The sequence below is a fragment of the Mytilus galloprovincialis genome, chromosome 4, assembly GCF_965363235.1.
Source record: "Mytilus galloprovincialis chromosome 4, xbMytGall1.hap1.1, whole genome shotgun sequence".
Taxonomy (NCBI): Eukaryota; Metazoa; Mollusca; class Bivalvia; order Mytilida; family Mytilidae; genus Mytilus; species Mytilus galloprovincialis.
Genome location: NC_134841.1, coordinates 102,509,922 through 102,533,297, shown reverse-complemented (window position 1 = coordinate 102,533,297; position 23,376 = coordinate 102,509,922). Strand labels below are relative to the sequence as shown.

General features: G+C 32.1%; 1 protein-coding gene across 1 annotated transcript; it reads left to right on the top strand.

The window, feature by feature from the left end:
* Window positions 1-6,166: 6,166 nt before the first annotated feature.
* LOC143073666 (stabilizer of axonemal microtubules 5-like) lies at window positions 6,167-21,842 on the top strand. Its single transcript, XM_076249376.1, has 9 exons — window positions 6,167-6,314; window positions 8,239-8,475; window positions 9,752-10,085; window positions 11,943-12,049; window positions 12,587-12,815; window positions 14,797-14,915; window positions 15,476-15,677; window positions 16,277-16,365; window positions 16,866-21,842. The coding sequence occupies exons 2-9, from the start codon at window positions 8,248-8,250 to the stop codon at window positions 17,022-17,024; spliced, it is 1,467 nt and encodes a 488-aa protein (XP_076105491.1). The 5' UTR covers window positions 6,167-6,314; window positions 8,239-8,247; the 3' UTR covers window positions 17,025-21,842.
* Window positions 21,843-23,376: the final 1,534 nt, after the last annotated feature.

Here is a 23,376-nt window from a genome sequence, read left to right as displayed (position 1 = left end):
ACGCCAACATACTAAAAACGGACTAACTGATAACTACTGCTAGAATCTAACTTAGCAGTCAATGAAATGTCTCTGCCACCAGAAACCGATTAGAATGATGGATTATTATGTGATTGGAAAGGAAGTTCCTCCATTGTTGTGAAGAAAACTTTACGCCTAACAATTTTCCTAATTGTAAGGGCCGATAATTTTCACAGCTAAATAGAAATAAGACGATGTGGTATGAGTGCCGATAAGACAAATCTACATCATAGTCACAATGTGTAAAGAGTAAAAAAAGATTATAGGTCAAAGTACGGCCTTCAACACGAAGCCTTGTCTCACACCGAACACCCTAACCCTTACCCTTTCTCAACAGAATTTAAAGGTCCATCAAAAGCACGTATTTTGTCTTAAACCTCTAAAGAATTTTTTACACTCCATAAATAATTAATACCATCATTTTCATAAACTTTATCACAAAACCTAATAACCAGTTCTTTGATAGAAGTAAGCTAAGGAAGGTAGTAAGAAGCACTGACAGATTAGTAGTAGAACACTTACTAAATGCGGGGCGGACACGAAATATAAATGGTTGTTTGTGTAATTTAGGTAACCAGTACATTGTAGGGACTTTCAACTGTTCGGAAGAGGCTTTTAGCTGGGTAATGGCAGTGATTTGCTTGTTTACAATTTGACTCTCTGTGGAGCATACGGACCTGACTGTACTCAGTGTAGAAGAAGAAAGAATTTCGTTTTGGAGAAATGTGTAGTATATGCTTCAAACCACCACTTCTTTATAGGTTGGATCTGACGAAACACAGAAAGTCAGTTACTTATCTATCTATCTATCTTCCCGTCAAGGAGTGGACTCATATGATTCTTATATTTGAGTGTATATGACTACTTGATTCCTTGTATACCATGCCTGAATTCCTCAACTGTGTTGGTCGATGAAACTGATGGTGGTAAGTTGTTCTAATCCCTGATGATTTGTTCGTATAGGCATCTGTACATGTTCATCCTTGGTATAACCGTTTTTCCTCTGGTCCGGTTATGATTTTGAGTCAAATATTAGTGACAGTCTATGTCTATAAGAGCAGGCATAGTCTGTTTGTTTTCATCCGTTCTTCGGGGCTATCCGATTTTAGAGTTTTTACTATATTTGTGACACAGCCAGGTGTTCGGTCTGTGTAGTTGTTATTCGCAAATCGTGATGCTCTTTTCAGTACCTGTTCTATTGCCTTGATCCTATTTTGTTGTTTGATTCCACACTGTGCATATGAAGCTGTCTTTAGAGGTTTTGTGTATCCGTTAAGGTTTTTGAGTATAATTCCTTAAGTTGTACTACCTTTGACATCTGTGTTATTTACGTGTTTATCACAGGTTAAGTTGTTGCTAATTGTTACTTCTAGGTATTTGCTAACTTCAACTGTGTCTAGAGTGAGATACCGTGTAGTTTGTGTGTTGTTTTTATCACAGCTCCTCCTAGTAAATACGCTCTGTTTTCTGCTATGTAAGAAGGAGCAAACCCATTTGTGGGAATTGGGGTTTACACCTAAGAATTCCAGCTTGTGTAGTAGGCGGTTTTGTGGTAACTTGTCAATTGCTTTTTCAAAGTCTAGCAGGATAATGTCTACTTGGCAGTTTATTTTTTTACTTTTATGCAATGTCATTGATGGGTAGGATGAGTTGGGATTCGTAAGATCATCTTTTGTGAATTTGTATTGTGCATCAGTGAGTATTCTATTTTTGTCAAAGTGATCCATGATGATGCTTTGTGAACTATGTTCTAGTTTCTTGTGTACAATTTGGAAATTAGTATGTCGTTCATTATCACTGAACTAGTATATATTTGTTTAGGGGCCAGTTGAAGGACGCCTCCGGGTGCGGGAATTTCTCGCTACATTGAAGACCTGTTGGTGACCTTCTGCTGTTTTTTTTTCTATGGTCGGGTTGTTGTCTCTTTGGCACATTCCCCATTTCCATTCTCAATTTTATCTAATACATTGCATGTGATGGATGTTAGAGATACTGGTCTGTAGTAAGATGCTAAGTACGTTTCGTCTTTTTTGAAAAGGGGAACTAAATTTGGACCGGATCTCTTCAATCTTGCGGGACTTCGACATTTTTCATGAATGTTTGGTAGCAGTACAGGAGCAAGTTGTTCTGCTGTTGGCGGTTTCAATATAAAAGATGGTATTGAGCTGTGACCAGTAGCTTTGTGATGTTTAGGTTTTTAAAAATTGTGGACTCCGTTGGTGCTATATATATGTTTTCTGTCCTTCATCTTGGATTTCTTTCTTTATTTGGAAGTTATTACGGTTTTCTTATTTACTCCTTTTATTTTTTTTTTAACTCTAGACACATGTCAGGAGTGTAAACTTTTGGACATTTGATCGTATAAAAATATTTTCACAGTATCTTATGAAGTCTCTCTAATTTTTTTGTTCCGTGTTTAAATTTCGTTTTGTGTATTTGTATCTGTATCTGGATCTGGATCTTGAAATGGCTCTGTAATAAATGCTAAATATTAACTTCAAATATAGGAGATCGAGAAGATCCCCATTTTAACAAATTCAATTACCTATACACATGGAAAAAAGTATTGCAACACCAAGTTGAAATTGAAATTAAAAAAAACACTTTTTATTTTTTTGTGATATAATTTGGTAAAAAAGAACTAATTAAACATTATTTAAGTATCACCTGAGTTTAATCAATAAATATCGACTCGATAAGTTTTTATCTGCACATGCAGCTACTGTACCCGTAAACAGCAAAACAGATGTTTTCATCCTCATTGTTTTCAACACTTTAAATAACCAAGTTTTTAAAGTTATGTGATTGACACCTTGTAATGGGTCCTCGACAACTCTAAACTGCAGCAAGATGGCAGATTATCAGCACGAAAGAAGCAGGGATGTCGCTGAAACAACTGCACGTATTTTTGGTCATCACCATTCCACTATAAGTTGTTTTGAGAATAAAAATAAGGCACTAAACGATGTTAAAGACCTTTCGAGATAAAGAAGACCCCCTATACCATTTGCTAGGGAAAATCAAGCATAATGAAGGTTGGTCAGAAGGAAACCCATTGCATACAATACAATCCTAAAAAGAGAGTGGTGGGCATACAGGAGCCTTTTAACAAGAACTGTTCGAGATCGACTCATCGCTACTGGTTATCGTGCGATAAGACCATTTCGAAGACCTTTGCTTACGAACAGACACACAGTTTTCCGTATCCAATGTAGTGCAGAGCTCGCTAAAGTTGAAAATTAAAATTGAGAATGGAAATGGGGAATGTGTCAAAGAGACAACAACCCGACCAAATAAATAACAACAACAGCAGAGGGTCACCAACAGGTCTTCAATGTAGCGAGAAATTCCCGCACCCGGAGGCGTCCTTCAGCTGGCCCCTAAACAAATATATACTAGTCCAGTGTTGCTTTGGGTATGGGTCTCGACATACGGGACGTAGACTTAGTAGTACATATTGGATGTCCTAAATCTGTATTCTCTTACTGGCAAGAGGCAGGTCGTTGTGCGAGAGATGGCCGACAAGGGTTAAGTCTCATCATTTATGACATGTTCACTGTGTCTTTGAAAAATACGGCTAAAGATATTGCGAAAGTCGTACAAAACAAAGATAACACGTATCGTGGAGGAAGATCCATTGTTCCAAATGAATTCGGTTCATCTTCCTTGGACGGATCGTAGCCCGGATTTGAACCATATCTAGCATATATGGGACACTATTGGGCGGAACGTGCGCGAAAGGACACCCCAGTTCAAACACATCATGAAATAAACAATGCCCTTCATCAGAAATGGTTGCTGCTACCTTAGCAACAAATTAGTCGATTTTTGGCAGGAATCAGAAGACCTTTAGATGCGGTTATCCGTTTGAATGGAGGCTGCGCACAAAGTACTAATTCTTTGGCGTATAACGATCAATCATGATGTGAACAGTCATCTGAAGATTAATTTTGAAATGTCTGACATTGTAAAGTTCGACTACAGTAAAAGTTGTAAAATGCATTTTTTTGTACAAAAAACACTTCATTTTGTTATTTAAACTTTGGTTATATAAATCATTTTTTTTTCAAACATTTTTTGTTCGTTTCAATGCCAATGTTATCCAATAATATTATACAAATATTTTATTATATATCATCCAAAAAAAGAGGCTGATTTTTCAAATTTTAAAAAATCAAGGTGTTGCAATACTTTTTTCCATGTGTATATATAAAATCACACAATGAATACTGTACATGTAACATTAACTTAAATGTATTATAAACAGCTACAAATAAACGTGGAAATTTTTCAGTGTACTGTTAATTTGCGGTCCCGTGAGAATTTTGATAAGGTCCAGTCAGAAGTATTTCAACCTTTAGATACAACTTCAGAAAGTGATGCATATGAAACAAGGATTGAAAATACACGATAAAAATGTTCGATTCTATTTAAAAGGAAAGAGAGAAAAAAATACAGTGTAAAAAATAATTGAGATATAAAGATTAAAATGGATAAAAATAATATAGTGGAAGAGGGAAAATAAAACAAATGCAAGAATTTAAAGCTAAACTATGATCTTCATCACCAGAAGGAATATTTACAGCCATTTTTACACAAAATTATAAATACACTGTTGTTTGATCGTTTGCCGCGTTTGCAACAGTCAATTCATAAAGTTTCACACTTGAATTATTTATATAGTTTTGATTTATAAAATAATGTAAAGTGACATAATATCATTTTAATGGAAAAAAATACACAAAACACAAAAACTAGAACAAAACAAAAAAAGCACAAAATAAAACAAAATAAAACAAAACAAAACAAAATTATAACCTGGGACTATAATTTACTAGTTAGTATAACATATAATAGTCCCAGTTATGATCGGTTATAACACATACAATAAGTTCAAATTTCTACTTTTTTGCTTTCTAAGCTAGTGAATTTAAAAGATGAACCTATTAACCATAAATATATATATATTTAAGATGCAATCTTTTTTTCTAAGGCCTTATTCATCATAAAAACGTTTCTCTGAGATAATTTTATAAATTTGAAAATAAAATATAGCATGGCAATTTAAGAGGGTCTAGATTGGGGGGGGGGGGTGGTCTGTTATTCTGTAAACATTTCATTTTCACCCCTTTTTTCTCTAATCTTTAAAAAAAAATAAACCCTTTTTTCTCTAATCTTCAAAAAATTAACCCCTTTTTTTCTCTTGTCTTCATTTTTTTTACCTTTATTCTCTAATCTTCATTTTTAAGGGCATTATTCTTTAATCATTTAACCCCATCCAAACCCTTATTTAATATCGTTATAGTGGACCAATGCAGTATCATGTAATATACTAGCTGCGGAACCATAGCTCTTAGGTCCTTATGTTATTTTTTGACTATTTGCGGACCATAGAGAATGTATACAAATGGAAATAATTAGATAATAGTGTTAAGGAAATGAATATTCAAACTTAAATAGGTAGTCATATCCTAGAAAAATATCTAACGAAACGAACTATATATATTGACAAGCTTTGCATGGATTATAAACAATATTTTTTGGGGAAATAAGTGCGACCTGAACCTGGGTCGCAATTCCGAACGTTTTGAAATAGGAAAAATCCGTAGCTCTATGGTCCGCAAATAGTCAAAAAATAACATAAGGACCTATTAAAGAGCTACGGTTCCGCAGCTAGTAATATACTAGTCTGATTGACAAAAATCAATCTTCACCTTTTGAATTCCGATAATTTATCTAAATTTGTGCTTCCCACCATACTTTTATGACCGGCTGATTGCTTGCCGGTGAGTGAAGACCGGCGAGGGCGGCGTATGCCTATTTGCGCCGGCGGCTGATTTTACAGCAAATGAAGGGACTGTGCCTATACCGGAAGCGTCGACCGGGCTAACCCTGGGTAAAGCTTTGGCAAATGAAGTACTACCATTGATAATGCTACTTTTCCGCATATTAACATCGAATCCGGTCAGCACTTGTAAATTTTAGTACTGACTTCCGCTTCCGGATATTTGTGGCGCGTATCTATGGAAATTGTATACAAAAGGGCTGTGCTATGCATTTAAAGATACTTAGAGAAGAAAGATAACTTAAATCGTTTGAATACCCTCGTGCTAGATGTCTGAAACAAACTGCTCAAATAATACAAAGCATTTATTATAATTCGATAGCACATTAGTATGTAGTAGGGTCCAAAACTTGCAGTAAAACTTTTCGTATTTTAGTATTTTACTATTTCGTCGGCAAGCAATCATCTCGATAACAATCAGATCAATACATCTAGTGTTAATCGTATTGTAAGTATCAATAAAAGAATTGTTAAGGAATTAATTATTTAAATATACAATAAAGAAACCTTTGGAATGTGATTTGAGTTAAAGTTGTTGTTTAAACCTCCACACAATTGTTGAATTGATAATCTGTTTATGAAGTTTAAAGAATATCAACTATAGATAAAACTTTGAATTTGTCCTTTTACATGCAGTACAATATATAGTTTATTCAGATACAAAAACTGACATATAACTGCAGTTCTGGAAGTTAACTCTTTCTAACAACAGCCTGAACAGGTAATATTTCACACATTTTGTTTTCAACAACTATGATACATGATTTTTTTTTTCATTTTGTACAGTTTGGAACTTAATTATATATGAATATATCAGTGGTGGATCCAGAACTTTTTGAAAGGGGGTGCGCAGACTGACCTTAGGGGGGCCGCTCCAGTCACGCTTCAATGATTCCCTAAATAAGTAACCAAATTTTCCCCACAAAAAGGGGGAGGGGTCTGGATCCGCCTATGTATATGGTCGCTAGAAGTGTTGATTATTAGTCAAGTTTGACAGTTTAACATACAAGGTAGATGTGTGACCTAGGGAAGTAGTCCAAGATTAATCTGATGTCCAACAGGTATTTTGCCAGAAAAGCTTGGGCCATGGTTCCACATCCCAAACTTGTCTGTCAAAACAGCCGTTTGAGGTTAGAGTTATCTCAGAAAAATGGAAGGGGATAAATTAAGTCCATAAAAATAAAAGATATAAAACTGAACGGTTTTACAGAAAAATATACTAAAGTCATGCATGTACAATGTAACATTTTACAAATAATGCAATTAAAATTTTTAATGTCACTATTATCCTAAAATACTCTTTTGATATATCTTTCATTGTAAGCTTCTCAACAATGTCTTGTAAAAAACAGATTTCTGTTTTTCAATGTTGCATTTCGTGTGCCAGTAAATAGGACAGCTGTACGTCTGTGACATCATATGTCAAACAATGACAACATTCAATAATAGGATAATGACCACTTGAGAGTGATTTTAGAAAAATATAACACTGTTTAATCTTCACTCTTTTATTTGAAGGAGATATATATGTAGCAATGGGGAAAAGCTTGCATAAATATGTAATTAAAACATGGACAAAAATATCCCTCCAACCCAGCCGGTGTGGTGGACAAATGTGTCCCTCCAGCAGCAAGAGGGTTTATCATTAGTCTCTTCTGCATTAAAGTAACAATGTTAGCACATCAACAGTACCTTTCATGACTCAATTTGTAACAATTCCTTTATTTTATCTATATGTGTTCCATAATATGATTGGACCATTTTGTAACTAGCAAGACCCCTTATGTTCCATAATATGATTGGACCATTTTGTAACTAGCAAGACCCCTTATGTTCCATAATATGATTGGACCATTTTGTAACTAGCAAGACCCCTTATGTTCCATAATATGATTGGACCATTTTGTAACTAGCAAGGCCCCTTATGTTCCAAAATATGATTGGACCATTTTGTAACTAGCAAGACGTCTATTTAATTTTATGAGGGTTTGATAGCATATTAAACAATAAGGACAGATACAATGTATCTAGCTGACATGAAGTTCTAGAGTACAATGTAACTCCGACACATTGTAACTAATTTACTACAACAAACAAACTGAATGGTGTTTTTTTTTCATGGTAATCCTGTAAATCAATGGTACACAAATATATTGATCAAAAGTCCTTTATTTGTAGAACCTATCTATATTTAAACACTTCTATAAATGACAACACTATTCAGCTGATCAGTATCATTCGAAAATCTATTCTGCTAAATTTTATTTCATTATTATCAGAAATAAGGATTCTGTTTCTGTTTTTTATTTAAAAAAATATAAACTTAATTTGAGAATTGTATATTATAAACAAAATTTGCTTTTCATTTTCAGGAACTTACAATGAGGGACTCAATGCATGTTGATAAACCAATTATTGAACCTTTATCAGGAACAGACTTTTTGTCGTCAACAAATTTCCAAGTAGCCCAGGATACAACAGAAACCAGAAAAGGCCTAGGAAGTATTTTTAAAACTGATTATCCCCCTTACAATCATTATGGAAGAGATGCACAGGCAGATAGACCAGTCTTGGCAGAAGTTATGCATAGAGATCAATCGTATTTCAAGGTATAAAACTAATTCATGGTTGCAATCATTTATTTATCCTGTAAGCATAAAAAGAAGTCTTCAACAATTACTGAAAGAACTATCCAATGCAACATGAACATTTTAGAAGAATAAGTTTCATATCATGTTAACTGAAAAACTACACATTCCATTCTGTCAAAAATATATAAGAAACCAATCCTACAAGGTATAGCTATATATACTATACATATATATCTTAACCTAAAAATACACACCTGAACCTGATTAACCTCCAATTCAACAACATGCAACAGTGTTTTCCATTTGGCATTTAAGCCGGGTGTGCCGACCACCTTCTTTTGAAAGCCGACCACCTTTCGATTTTAGGAGGTGGTCTGCTTTTTTTTCAAAATCCGAATTTTTTTCGGTTCTGTACCGTTAAAATTTGAATACTAATCCCGCCTTGTTTTCATCGACAAAGATGGCGTCCAATCGTCAAATTTCAATGTTTTCATTTATCAATCGTGGAACAAGAAAGGCAGATGATGATGATGATAAAGAAAATACTAGACCAAATAAGTTAAATAAAATTGATAGTAATGTTGAAGTTGTGGAACACCCATCTTACCTTAGTGAAAAAAGGAAAACACTGATTCAAAGAAAGCAAAATTACTTGTGATGACAGGCCCGGACAGGGTCATCAACATGTAGCTTATCAACACTATCCTACTATCCTATATATTTTTAACTTTTATCAGGAGATCTCTTATTCAACTTCTTACAAAGACAGGTAAAAATGACTAGTACCTGTGCTCACTTGAAGCAAATTGGTAGAACTCTACATATTGTTCTAAAAAATGAACAATATATGTTCTCCTGGTTTGAAAATGTTGGTAAGGTGAAACTGAGTTTTAACAATTGTAATTTTAATTTTCTAAATGAAAAATCACAAATGTAACATTGAATTCAACATTCCTAATGTTTATTTCAAATTTCTTAATAGAAAAACAAAGGATATGAGGTTTCCATCCATGACACAAAAGCATTACATGCACAGAATAAACAATTTTCTGTCTTTTAAAAGAAACAGATTCTAGTGATAAAATTTCTTATTTATCAGGCAGTATTTTAATGTTTTCAATGCCAAAAAAAAAATAACAACAGAAGATCATTGCTTCTAAAATCTTAGAAAAAAATAAACTCATCTTTAGACGTAGCAATTAATTGTTGGTAACAAGGGACATAACTCAAGTTAACACATAATTAATTCTTACTTCTATATATGTCAAATTTAAGTTGATTTTATTGCTTGTAGGGTGATCAATCTGAAAGTACTCAAGCATATGAGTATCGTTACTTAAAAAAACCTGTTGTAACAGACTCTTACCAAACACTGAGAGCCACAAATTTCAAGACTGATAGAGATTTAAACAAGGTGGATGTGTTTGGAACCATGCATAATCATTACTATGTACCTAAAGTCAATAATGATTATCAGCGTATTGGACCTGCCACAAATACTCATCAAAGTCATATACCTAAAGGAGATCCTGACAAAATCACTCAACCATGGTCTGACTACAATGATAAGTTCAGAGGTCACGACACATCTGTGGTAAAAGTTTTCAGAGCACCATCAATGCACGAAGGTAAGATTAATTTGATTTTAAAAAAATGTCTGAAAATCCAGAACTTTGTTTAGAAACTAGTTTTTGTCGAGCCTGCAACTTTTGTTGCAGAAAACTCGACATAGGGATAGTGATGCGGCGGCGGTGTTAGCTCACTTCTTAAAAGCTATATATTTTAGAAGGTGGAAGACTTGGATGCTTCATATTTTGTATATAGATGTCTCATCTTACGAAGTTTCCGTCAGTCACATGTCCATTGTCCTTGACCTCATTTTCATGGTTCAGTGACCACTTGAAAAAAAAATTCAGATTTTTTGTAATGTTAAATTCTCTCTTACTGTAAGTAATAGGATAACTATATTTAGTATGTGCATACCTTGCAAGGTCCTCATGCCCGTCAGACAGTTTTCACTTGAACTCGACCTCATTTCATGGATCAGTGAACAAGGTTAAGTTTTGGTGGTCAAGTCCATATCTCAGATACTATAAGCAATAGGTCTAGTATATTAGGTGTATGGAAGGACTGTAAGGTGTACATGTCCAACTGGCAGGTGTCATCTGACCTTGACCTCATTTTCATGGTTCAGTGGTTATAGTTAAGTTTTTGTGTTTTGGTCTGTTTTTCTCATACTGTATGCAATAGGTTTACTATATTTGTTGTATGGAATGATTGTAAGGTGTGCATGTCTAGCGGGCAGATGTCATCTGACCTTGACCTCATTTTCATGGTTCAGTGGTTATAGTTAAGTTTTTGTTTTTTGGTCTGTTTTTCTCATTCTTTATGCAATAGGTTTACCATATTTGTTGTATGGAATGATTGTAAGGTGTACATGTCTAGCGGGCAGATGTCATCTGACCTTGACTTCATTTTCATGGTTCAGTGGTCAAAGTTAAGTTTTTGAGTTTTGGTCTTTTTATCTAATACTATATGTCATATATAGGTCAACTATATTTGGTTTATGGAAATATTTTATGATCTATATGTCAGTCGTGCAGGTTTTATTTGACCTTGACCTGGTTTTCACGGTTCATTGCTCAGTGTTAAGTTTTTGTGTTTTGGTCTATTTTCTTAAACTATAAGCAATAGGTCAACTATATTTGTTGTATGGAAACATTGTTAGCTGTACATGTCTGCCTGGCATATGGTTCAACTGACCTTGACCTCATTTTCATGGTTCATGTTAAGTTTATGTGACAGGCGTAATAAAGCTTTATATTTAGGAGTATCAAGATAATATCAATGATTAGTAAAGAAGGCGAGACATTTCAGTGTGTGCACTCTTGTTGTTAATTTTTATAATTCTCAATTTAACAATGAACAAAATAATTTAAATTCTGAAAATGTGAAAAAACTGTTTCAAGATACAGTTGGTTGAAATAATTAATCATTTCAAAACACCTGACCGAAAAATTGGAAATACTATAATTTTCAATGGACAGACTATATCAAAACATTATCTGATTTATCTCAGACATTAAACTAAAGACCTTCAATGAAAGGTAGACAATTTTCATCTTAAAATTTCAGTTTCAGCTACATGTATTTATTAAAAAATTTATCATTTCCTTTTATGGGATGAGAAATTTTTAACATGCAATCTAGTTATAGGTATAACTTGCTCAAAATTTATTTTGATAGGAAAGTCATGTGATTGTCAGCTTTGGCAATGAGATATTAGGCCTATGTGCTTCTCCATTATATAAGGGGATTTTGAGATAAAAACGTATATAGTTAATTTGTTCTTGCTATAAAAAAATAATTTAAAAAATCACAACTTACACATAAATTCACTCAAAAATTCTTAAATTATACACATTAGATGTACATTTACATATAATAAGCTTTATTTTTAAAGATGTTTTTTTTATTTATTTCAGGTGGTCCACCAACAGTCAAAGGAGATGAAAGATTGTCAAATTTCAACACCACTCACAACTTAATGTTCCCTGATAAATCACAGCCAAGAGTTAAAATCTTATCTGCTGTAAGTGTAACATGTAAAGAATGGATATTGTAATCAACACATAGCAATGTCACAATTTAATATTTGGGCAAATGAGTTGGATGGATAAGAACAAGTTAATCCTTTCAAATTAAATCAATTAAAACATTTTCAATTATAAAAGATATCATAAGCTAGTATACTCAATGGAAAAGAAAAAAAAAAAAAAATAGTTAATAAAACTAATCTAAATACACAGTGAGCCACTATTCTGATGCCCCAGACTAGTAAAATTTTATTCAAACTAGTAAGTTTTTGCAAAACTTTATTTGACCGGATAAGAAATATATCAGAATATTGGTCTTCAGACTAGTAGTTGAAAAGTTTTTGGTGCAAACTGCAGTGAAAGAATTTAAATCAAAGTTTGTTATTTTTGTTATGTTAGAAGAATATTGCAAGAATAAAATAATTATTTTAAAATACTTACTAACACTCAGAACTGCATAAAACAAGATATATATGTTAGACAGTCAAATTTAGAGTCAATATATGTCTTACAACAGTCATATCTTATTATAGCCCACCGGTACAAATGTACCTAAAGGAGATCCTGATAAAGTATTACAGAGAGACACAACAATGAAAGAATCGTACAGCAACCTCACAAGCCAACACAAACACAATCCTTACCTAAAGTCTGAAGTCAGTGGAGTATTGCGAAGAACTAATTTCCAGTCAGAAGATTGTTACAAAGAAAATGATTACTTCAGTACTGCAATTAATTCATATCAACCTACATCTGTACCAGGTTTGTTAAACTAGGTCATATCAACCCACATCTGTACCAGGTTTGTTAAACTAGGTCATATTAATCTACATCTGTACCAGGTTTGTTAAACTAGGTCATATTAATCTACATCTGTACCAGGTTTGTTAAACTAGGTCATATTAATCTACATCTGTACCAGGTTCATTAAACTAGGTCATATCAACCCACATCTGAACCAGGTTAGTTTAACTAAGTCATATCAACCTACATCTGTACCAGGTTTGTTAAACTAGGTCATATAAACCCACATCTGTACCAGGTTCATTAAACTAGGTCATATAAACCCACATCTGTACCAGGTTCACTAAACTAGGTCATATCAACCCACATCTGTACCAGGTTCGTTAAACTAGGTCATATAAACCTACATCTGTACCAGGTTCATTAAACTAGGTCATATCAACCCACATCTGTACCAGGTTCATTAAAGTAGGTCATATAAACCCACATCTACCAGGTTCATTAAACTAGGTCATATCAACCTACATCTGTACCAGGTTCGTTAAACTAGGTCATAGAAACCTACATCTGTACCAGATTCATTATTAAACTAGGTCATATCAACCCACATCTGTACCAGGTTTGTAAAACTAGGTCATATAAACCTACATCTGTACCAGGTTCATAAAACTAGGTCATATCAACCCACATCTGTACCAGGTTCATTAAACTAGGTCATATCAACCTACATCTGTACCAGGTTCATTAAACTAGGTCATATCAACCCACATCTGTACCAGGTTCTTTAAACTAGGTCATATTAACCTATATCTGTACCAGGTTCGTTAAACTAGGTCATATAAACCTGTATTAAGTAAGATATGGTAGTATTCCATTTAAGGAATAACAGTACTGTAGTTGAAGAGTTGCCACCGTCAATTGCAGATTTGACGGTCGCAAATGCAGTTTTACTGGCGACGCGTAGCGGAGACAGTAAAAAGGAGATTTGCGACTGTCAAATCAAAATTGACGGTGGCAACTCTTCAACTACAGTACTGTTATTCTGATTCTAATGCATTTCAAAATGAAATAATACAATAAAACTTGGAAAAATGTCTTAATTTGACAAATAAAAAAAATCCGCGAAACTTCATGAATGATTTTGGCGTAGAGACGTCATGGATAAACGTGACGTCATACAAATGAAAACTTACAAACTGGAGGTTATTATGTTACCTGTACGCTTCAATTTCGGATAAAATAACATTAAAACGGCAAATTCGAGGTAGGTGTTGTTTAGTTTTCAATTATATAGTAGTAATCGAACATTTGTTCATTCAATTATTTCAAAATGGTTGTCCCTCCTTAGTTACGCCTGGTCAACTGTGGATTTGACGGCAACTTTTAGCCAATGAAAAAAATTGTTACATACATATTGCATTAGAATTTTAATTTTACAGTTATGCAATCATGAGAGATTTGTAGTTGCTACGTGTATGTATGGTATGAAATGTCAGGGTTTGGAAATTATTCATTTTTATCATTTGTTTTTCATACCCTTGCAGCAAATGAGGAAATGTACAGATAAACATCAGTGTTTCTGTATTAGCTAGCTGTAAAACTTTTGTTTGAATTTTTTACTCATAATTTTTTTAAGAACGACAGATCTTACATGGCTTTGTGAAATTTAATTCAAAGTATAAATGGGCATGCTATAATTTTGTGGTGCATGTCAAAATCATAACTGTTCAACTTTCTGTTTACCTAATCATAAGGGTTCTACTTGTTCACTCTTAATTTTCTATTAAGTTTCTGACCAATAAATTGTGAGTGCCTTGTAAAATTATTATTTGAAGGAAGATTGTAAAAAAAACTCCATATTGTAAATCCTGTTCCAGTTGCTGTTATACATGTACAAGTAAAAGAAATTATTGAAGTTTAACAAAACCTTGATCATTGACAAAAGCATGGTTCATTTTCAGTACTTACTTAAAATTATCATTCCTAAAATATATTGTAGTTGACAGATATAAGCCATTAAAACACAGAAATCACAGTGATTTTCCACCAGGGGATATGGAGAATAGTAGAGTTCTAGAGAGAGTGAACACAACCACTGCCAGGGTGTACCATGGAAATGTAAATATTATTTTATATTTAACTTACAGATCAAGCTTTATTGAAGCTTAAACTCACTCCGAAAAAAAATCAATTAAAACTAGAAGTACATAATCAAATTTTATCATCATTGAAAAATATTGTAGAAAACATTTGTGTAGGTTAGATTAGAAAAAGGGTGAGTTTTCAATATTTCAAACATGCGATATCATGAAATTCTCAAAAGAAAAAAAAATCAAAACACCTTTAAAGGGGAATTGTTACACATACATTGTATATGCAGCCTCCCCCTATTATACATCTCTGATTCTTTTCAATATGTTTTGAATCAGATATTGAAACATTTTTTCTGACTCTTTATAAACTTTAGTTATTTGCAATGATTAGCTAGATAAGTGAAATTTCAGTTCAATCTTATACAGTATCATTCAAATCTAATCAAAACCTTTGTTGTGCCATCTTTGTATGTCCATCAACGCCAAAAAAATTACAGTTCTTCTTTACATGAGATTGTCTTTTGTACTGCATTTTCAAGACATTTAAATAAATGGTAAATTTTAATAAGAATATTTTTATTTCAGCCACCATTGGGAATCCACAACACAATTATATCTGGTGCTAACCTTCGTACAAAAAGTAAAGTATCCTTTGGGGAGCCTCAGCTGAACAGAAATTTTTATGACACAACAAACTATGATACATTCAAAGGAGTAAAAGTACCATACACCTACGATAGAACTAAATTCCACAAGGAGAGTAGTATACCTGTCAATTATTATAGTAGTAAGTTTAATATTACACATTCAAAGGAGTAAAAGTACCATATACATATGATAGAACTAAATTCCACAGTTACTATCTTAGTAAGTTTATATTTATTTTCAACCCTGTCTAAATCTATTGTGAATCAACTAATATATATAAAAGACTAGAGTTTCAATTAACGTTGGTTATAGTTAGTGATATCAATGAGTGGGAATGATAAGATGTATTTTGAGTGCCAAGGAGACTACTCTCCATCCAAGTAACAATTTGTAAAAAGTAAACAATATATAAGTTAAATTACAGTCTTCAACACGGAGCCTTAGCTCACACTGAATAACAAGCTGTAAAGAGCACCAAAAATGACTAGTGTAAAAAAATTCAAATAGATAAACCAACTGTCTAATCTATATGAAAAACGAGAAACAATTATGAACAACATCAAGAAATGACAACCACTGAATACTTGAATACTCCAGTATCACTTGATAGTAACGAATTTTGAATACAAAAATGTTACTCCACTTATATTTTCCTGTGGAGTTATTGTCTCTGTCAATTCTTAAGTTTGATTTTTTGTATGCTTTAAACTATAGACTATTTTCACTGTATGTTTTCAGAAGAAGAAACCGACCATTCCTCATCATACACAGACTACAAAGATCCAGTACAGGCTAAGATGATTCCTCATAACACTGCACTTAATAATGTACGTTTACTAAATGTGTTAAAAGTCATAACAATGACTTTTTACTAACTATAAATAAGTGTTCTCATGCGAAATAAAATTCTTCAAAACACTGGGCTGACTACAAATGTTCAAAATGGATTCATGGTTATAAAAAAATATTTTTATTCCAAAGGCAATGTCAACAAGCCAACTTGTTTTTCATAACTAGTTTAAATTCGCTTCAAATTGACCAACTGGTAAAAAATTTTAGGTCATTATTGCTATTAAAAAGTTGTTAGTATGAAGCAATTGAGTACAATAACAATTTATCTTACAAAATTGTGGCCATCATCAACAAATAGAAGAAAGTAATTTAACTTGATAAAAATAATTTCCCCACTTGTCTGGTGATGCATTTAAAATAGTTGGGTTGACAAGTATATTAGAATAAAATAATCCAATTTACATGCCCCTCAATTTTGTATGTGTCTTCTAGTATTATGTTTACTTTGTCTGAACTTTTTTTCATAATTTTTCAGTTGAAGATGTCACACATATTACCTCCCCTGAGTGGACCACAACGTCACAACACAACACATCAGGTGATGTTTACACCTAAAGAATCAGAGAAGTATTCCTACGATTCTGGTAGATTACAACGCAGTTCTGTACCACTGGGTACAATGACTTGTCAGTGATTCCTTGGGACGATTACAGAAAAGAGCTGCTCAGCCTGGTACAAAGACCTGTCCTGATTCTACTGATAATCATCAGGTGTAGGTTATAGTGAGGAACAGTTGATTGCTTTTAGAATGAGATATATGTTTTGAAATTTATATGAAATCACTTTTTGTACATGTAACTTTTTTATGTGTATTCTTGCTGTGTGTATCATTGTTAAACAATAATTGTGCACATCAATTTTCTTGCCATTTATCAATTATATTTTTATTAAATCTGGAGCTGTTTTAGAAACTGTTAGTAGAAGGTGGAATCAAACATTTTCTAATAAATATTGGTTAAATCTATGGCTAAGTCATCTAAAGTGAGCTTCAAAAAATATTAAGATAGCTTAGCAGAAAATTTAATTGAACTAACCACCTGACTAGGAAATATTGTTTACCATTGCATAGGTTTGGTATCTGTTGTATGAAAGTATATTTTGTGACAACAGAATGAGCACATTAATTAAAGGATGTGGCAAGAGCTAAACAAAATATTTATGAGTCTGAATTAACATCATTGCTTATCTAAACACTTTAATTGAAGTTATGGGCATTGCTGTTATGTTAAGTTTTGAAATTTTATTCTTTGTTGTTTATAAAAAAAAATGTTTTACTGTAATTTACCTGAATGAACAATTCTGTAGACATGGAAGGATAACTCGTTTTATAGAAGGGAAAGTTTAAAGCTTTTACAATTCCCTATTTAGATGGTTACAAATAACGATGATCATGAATTTTCACCATAGAGTTCTTGTTGAGAATTAGTTGTGTCATTGCATATAATTTTTTACTTTAGCTATTAGTTTATTGATTTAAAAAATAACTTTTATTTATAAAAAATGTATTTTGATTTTCTAATGCTTGTTGAATAATACTTTACATAAACAAAATCTTGCCATGAGAGATATTTTTATTTAATTTTTTAATTTTTGATAATATAGTAGTAGGAATATCTTGTTGAAATAGGTCTTGTAGGTAATTAGGAAAAAAGGAAATTGGTCTACTTTTCTTTTGTTGATGGGAATTTATGTGATAAGCCAATTTTGTGGCCCATTTAATTCAATCGTCACAAATCCTATCAATTAATCATGAAACATCGATATACAACACTTATATTAGTACATCATGTATCAATAATTTGTGCAAATAATTGTCTTAGGTCTCTAAACTTCTTTAATTTTAAGAAAAAATGCAAAACTGCTAAAATTGTCTCATTTGAGATCTTCCCACTGTACAAAAGCCATGCTTGGAAAACAGATTTTATGATAGGAAGTCTGATACAAATTCGTATATGTGAGTCAGAAATCTTTTGAGTTGAGGTTTTATTTTTGGTAAGAAATATCCATTTTAACATGATTATAATGTCATTGGTATTAGAATTGACATTTCCACACTTTAATTACTTAGCAGTATTATCCTATTTAATTGTAAATTGAATTCTAAAATACTGAAATATTTAATTATGTGTGCAATTTTTAGGGATTAAATAGTGGCCGGTTTTATTCTTCCTCGTACATGTAAGGGATAAAAAAAACTAAATATAATAGTACAAAGGGAAATAACTCAATTGTTTCTTTATTTCAGATTTTCATATTGCATAAATTTAAAATTTAAATAAAAAAAGGAATTTGTTAATCTTGCTCAGCTGCTCAACTTTATTCTGCTATAATTTGCTCATTTTGCTATTAAAAATTTTCATTACTGTGATTTATGTTTTATTCATTTACTGTGAGTTAAATTGTTTTTGTTTGTTTGAATCCTAAATTTTTCCTAGTATTTTTAACTGTTGATATCTACCGTAAATTAAATATTTTTGTTTTGTTGTATGCTTTTTATCAATAGAATTTTTTGTCTCATGTTTCATAGATAGTTTTCTACATGTTTTTTTTTCAACAGGTTAACTGTTGTAAATCAATGATTATTAAGTGCCAAATTCTGTACTATATTTAGTGTTTTCCAGGGTTTTGTTTTGGTGGAGGGGAGTTTTACTAATTTCACAGTCTAATACTTCATGCAGATGATTTTATTTTTGAACTAATGAGCACTAAACTAACTTATTTCAAATGACCAATTCGTGTAGATTATTTATCAGGTCTTGAATTAGAACAAAAAATCAACAGAAAATATTACATGTATAAATTTTATTTATTACCATTTCTAGTTATTAAGACAGGTTTTGTAAACTTTTTTTCTTTCTCGATAGAAGTTTATTTTTGAAGAAATAAATGCCACAGAATTGTTTATTGGATTATAAGCTAAAATTTTATTAAAGTTTGTAAAGATGATATACATATTAAACCAGTCTGCAGTGTGAGTGCTGTATGTTAAACTAGTCTGGAGTGGTAGTTTAGTTAGTTAATCTAGTTATGTAAACCAGTTTAGAGTGGTAGTTTGTTAGAATATTCTACAGTGGTGGGATAGCTTGTTAAACCAGTCTGCAGTGGTAGCATAGTTTGTTAAACCAGTTTGGAGTGGTAGTTTAGTTCATTAGAATAGTCTGCAGTGGTAGTATAGTTAGTTAAACCAGTCTTCAGTGGTAGTATAGATTTTCAAACCAGTCTGGAGTGGTAGTTTAGCTCGTTAAACCAGTCTGTTGTGATAGTGAACTTGCCTAACCCAGATACAATGTAAGTGCTGTATGTTGAATAGTCTGCAATGGTAAATGAAGTACGTAAAGTATTATGGAATGGTAGTGGAACAAGTTAAAAAAGATGTATGTGGTGGTTATTTGGTAATGAACTATAATGTTCAATTCTGAAGTGCAGTTATATAAAAGTATGTAAGGTAAACAAGTCTTGGGTGAGAGTGTGGTACAATGTGCAGTGGAAGATAAGCGTGTTAAATTGATGTAGATGCTGTATAATCCATTGTTCTGTTTAATGAAAAGGTCAGCAGCATGTGTGTATGATCATTGAGGAGTTTGAATAAGAAAAGAACTTAACAATAAATTTGGCAGTCTTTAGTAAATAAATTTAATTCTGACACATAACAAACTCATTTATATGCGCCCATGTTTGAGTGTTTAAAACGTGAGTAGTAAATGGTTAATGGGAGTTATAGGACATGTAATTCATAAGAAAATATGTTAATACTCCAATCAATTAGACAGAAATATTACCATGAAAATTGAACAATAATAGTTTAAACCAGATCATAACCTTTAAATTTACTATTTGTCAACTAAAGGGAAATTTGCCCAGAGGCTGACCTGGGTGTCCAATATTCAATATTTGTCGTAACCTTTTTGGTGACAATGAGCCTTTAAATATCCCAGTGAATAGCTGTGTTGGCCATGAAAATATGAAAGCATTTTTAAGTAAATTTTTATAAGAAGACCAAAAAAATGCAGAATATATTATAACACATATGCATACTGCAGGAATCTTTCATTTGTTAAAAAGATGAATCATGTTTGCTTGTTTTTTTCTTTTTGGTATATTTCTTTTAGATTTTTGCTGTTATTTAAAAAATGTATTATACTTGTAAATATTATATTTATTATATTAAATTGTTGCACAGTATTATAGATTAATTTTTATATAAGATATATATTAATTTAATCAAAACAAATTGTGATAATCCTTTTTATGCATTTTATACTGACTTGTTATGCAATTTGCTGAATTATTTATATTATGTGAATTTGTGTTCGTCATGATTATGTATTTTGTAAATTGTTACCGTCTTAGGCAGAAATCCCTGCCCCATTCAGAGTTCAAAAAATAAATTGATGAATACTCAATCAAAGGAGAGACCTGAGGTTTTATACATAACTGTGCCATGGTTGCCCATACTAGTCAATTGACTCTTGCCAAGAATTTTGAAGTTTTGCTACAGATAAAAAGAAGCACATTTCAAATGAATAGCCCTTAAACCTGAACATTTTACAAAATACATAAAATCACTTGGTGCACATTTATATTGTTTTGCTGTGGTTTGAGGTGCAATAATACACAATTGTGAATTTTATATGTGTTTTATCAACATCCCTGTATCAGTATTATGTTTTTTACTTGTGTGTGTTTTAATTGATTTTATCTAATATATTTATACATTTTGATAATTTTAATATATTATAAATCATTATTTATTTTATACAATCATTCCTGAGGTGTTCATTTTACTGGTAGATTTAGCTGTATTGATAGAGTGGACTTTTGAGAAGAGATTTGATTTCATTGTATTTTTTTTTTTTTACTGTTATAAAAATGAGGGAAAAAAATATTTATTTGTGTTTTAACTTTGATCTTAAGGTGGTACCTAACACCTGAACTAAAATTAATTTGGCTTGTTTAATTTTCTTTATATTTTGACAAAGTATTTAGTTTGACCCTTTGACAAAAATATAAAAATTTCAAAAACTTTGAACCAACCGTTTAATCAGAAAAATTACACTGCTTATATAGCAGTTTGACAAAAACTTATTTTGATCATTGAGAAGCTTGATATTCCATTAACAACACAACGTCATTAAAACATTCTGCTGATTTTACAGAGTTATCTCCCTGTAGTGTTAGGTACCACCTTAAGGAAGACTGAAAGCTGTAAATTCTGTGAACTTTTTTTTCTTCAGATTTCTTAAATTTCATTTTAAATTATTTTGAATTGTGGAATAATGCAAGTTACTTTATATTGTTGTTTACTTTAATACAGAGGAAGGGTTGTATATTTTTTTAAAAAGATAATATTTTATTTTATTTCCATAAAAAATCATTGAGGTTTGTAAGTTTACATTTTAACTGATTTTGAGTGTTCAATGTCTTGTTTTGAAATAAAATTGTTTTTACTGTTTTTAAATTTATATGTCTTTGTTTTCTGTCTGAATGATTCTTTAACAAGCATTCAAGGGAATCCATGCTATGTTACATAAGAATATATCTTAATGAAAATAAGAAGATGTGGTATGAGTGCAAATGTGACAACTCTCCATCCAAGTCACAATGTATAAAAATTAACAATTAAAGGTCAAAGTACTGCCTTCAACACAGAGCCTTGGCTCACTGAACAACGTATCAAGAACCCAAAAATGTCAAGTGTAAAACAATTCAAACAGGAAAACCAGCAGTTTAATATAAATAATAATAAGTCTTTCGACATTTTTCATGTGTAAATGTTCAGGAATATACAATTCTTGTGGTCTGCACTAAAATTTTGGAGCATGAAATTTAAGTTTTTTATGCAAAATTGTGTTTTGTTGGTTTCATGAATAATAACCCATAGTTACCATCACAAATTTATACAAAACAAGTTACAGCTAGGAGGAACTTTTCCTATCATTCTTCAAGGTTAAAAGTTAAGGACCTATCGCCACTGACTTTTACCATCAATTTGCATCTGTCTTCAGGAAAATTTTCTTTTTAAAATCTTTCCTGAAGAAAATGCTCTATGAATTGGAACCAATGTTTGTCTGCTTCATCTATAGAATGTCAACTATAAAGTTTTCTTCCAGTTTGATAAACCAACATGGCCTTCATGACTGAAAAAAGAACATAGGATCAAACTACAGTTATGGATAATATCTCTAAAATTATAGAAATCGACACAGGTTAAAATGACTAACACAAACAAATTCTATCTGCTCTGACAATTTGTGTCCACCTGTTTTTCAAGTTATTGCCTCTCAAAAGTTATTTTTAACTTTATTGGTGCTCCCTTTCCATTTTCTCAAAAACTAAGCTTAAAAAAGTTTAGCACAAGATTTTATTGGTTATGATTTTTTTTAAATATCAGCACTTGATCTATTTTCAACGAAATTTAAAAAAAAAACTGTCAGCCTTTAAGTATCGCCCCTAAATTTTATATATTTGTTTCAATTTTTCAGCTTTTTTTTGTTGTTATTTTGAATGTTATTTTTTAAACTATAGGAGCTATGTTAAAAGCTGAAACTGCCAAAAAAAAAAGCATGACAAGAAATAAATGTCTATTGAAATATTTTTCAACATATTTTAGAGTTATTGGCCGGAAATGTTGATTGTTATTATGTTTTGGCTATTAACTAAAGGTGCTATACAGAGACACAGGATCCCAGTCTAGAATGACAGGCCCGTAGCCAGGAATGTTCAAGGGAAAGGGGGTCCGAAACCCCCTGGCTACGGATATGGACAATAATCCCAGGCAAGACGAGGAATACAGAGACACAGGATCCCAGTCTAGACTGACTGACCATGATCCCAGGCAAGACATACGAAAAATTGTCACTGTCATACAAACAAATAACAGTGTAAACTGACGGACCATGATTCCAGAATAGACTCACGAAATGTTCATTGTCTTACAGAGAAACATGATCCCATTCCCAGTCTAGACTGAAGGACCATGATTTCAG

What these genes read in the sequence shown, in the direction of transcription:
- LOC143073666 (XM_076249376.1), top strand. Translation starts at nt 8,248, where the DNA reads ATGAGGGACTCAATGCATGTTGATAAACCAATTATTGAACCTTTATCA. An exon ending in CCAGGGTGTACCATGGAAAT is followed by an intron (nt 14,916 to 15,475) that starts GTAAATATTATT and finishes TTTTTATTTCAG; the next exon opens with CCACCATTGGGAATCCACAA. An exon ending in ACCTGTCAATTATTATAGTA is followed by an intron (nt 15,678 to 16,276) that starts GTAAGTTTAATA and finishes GTATGTTTTCAG; the next exon opens with AAGAAGAAACCGACCATTCC.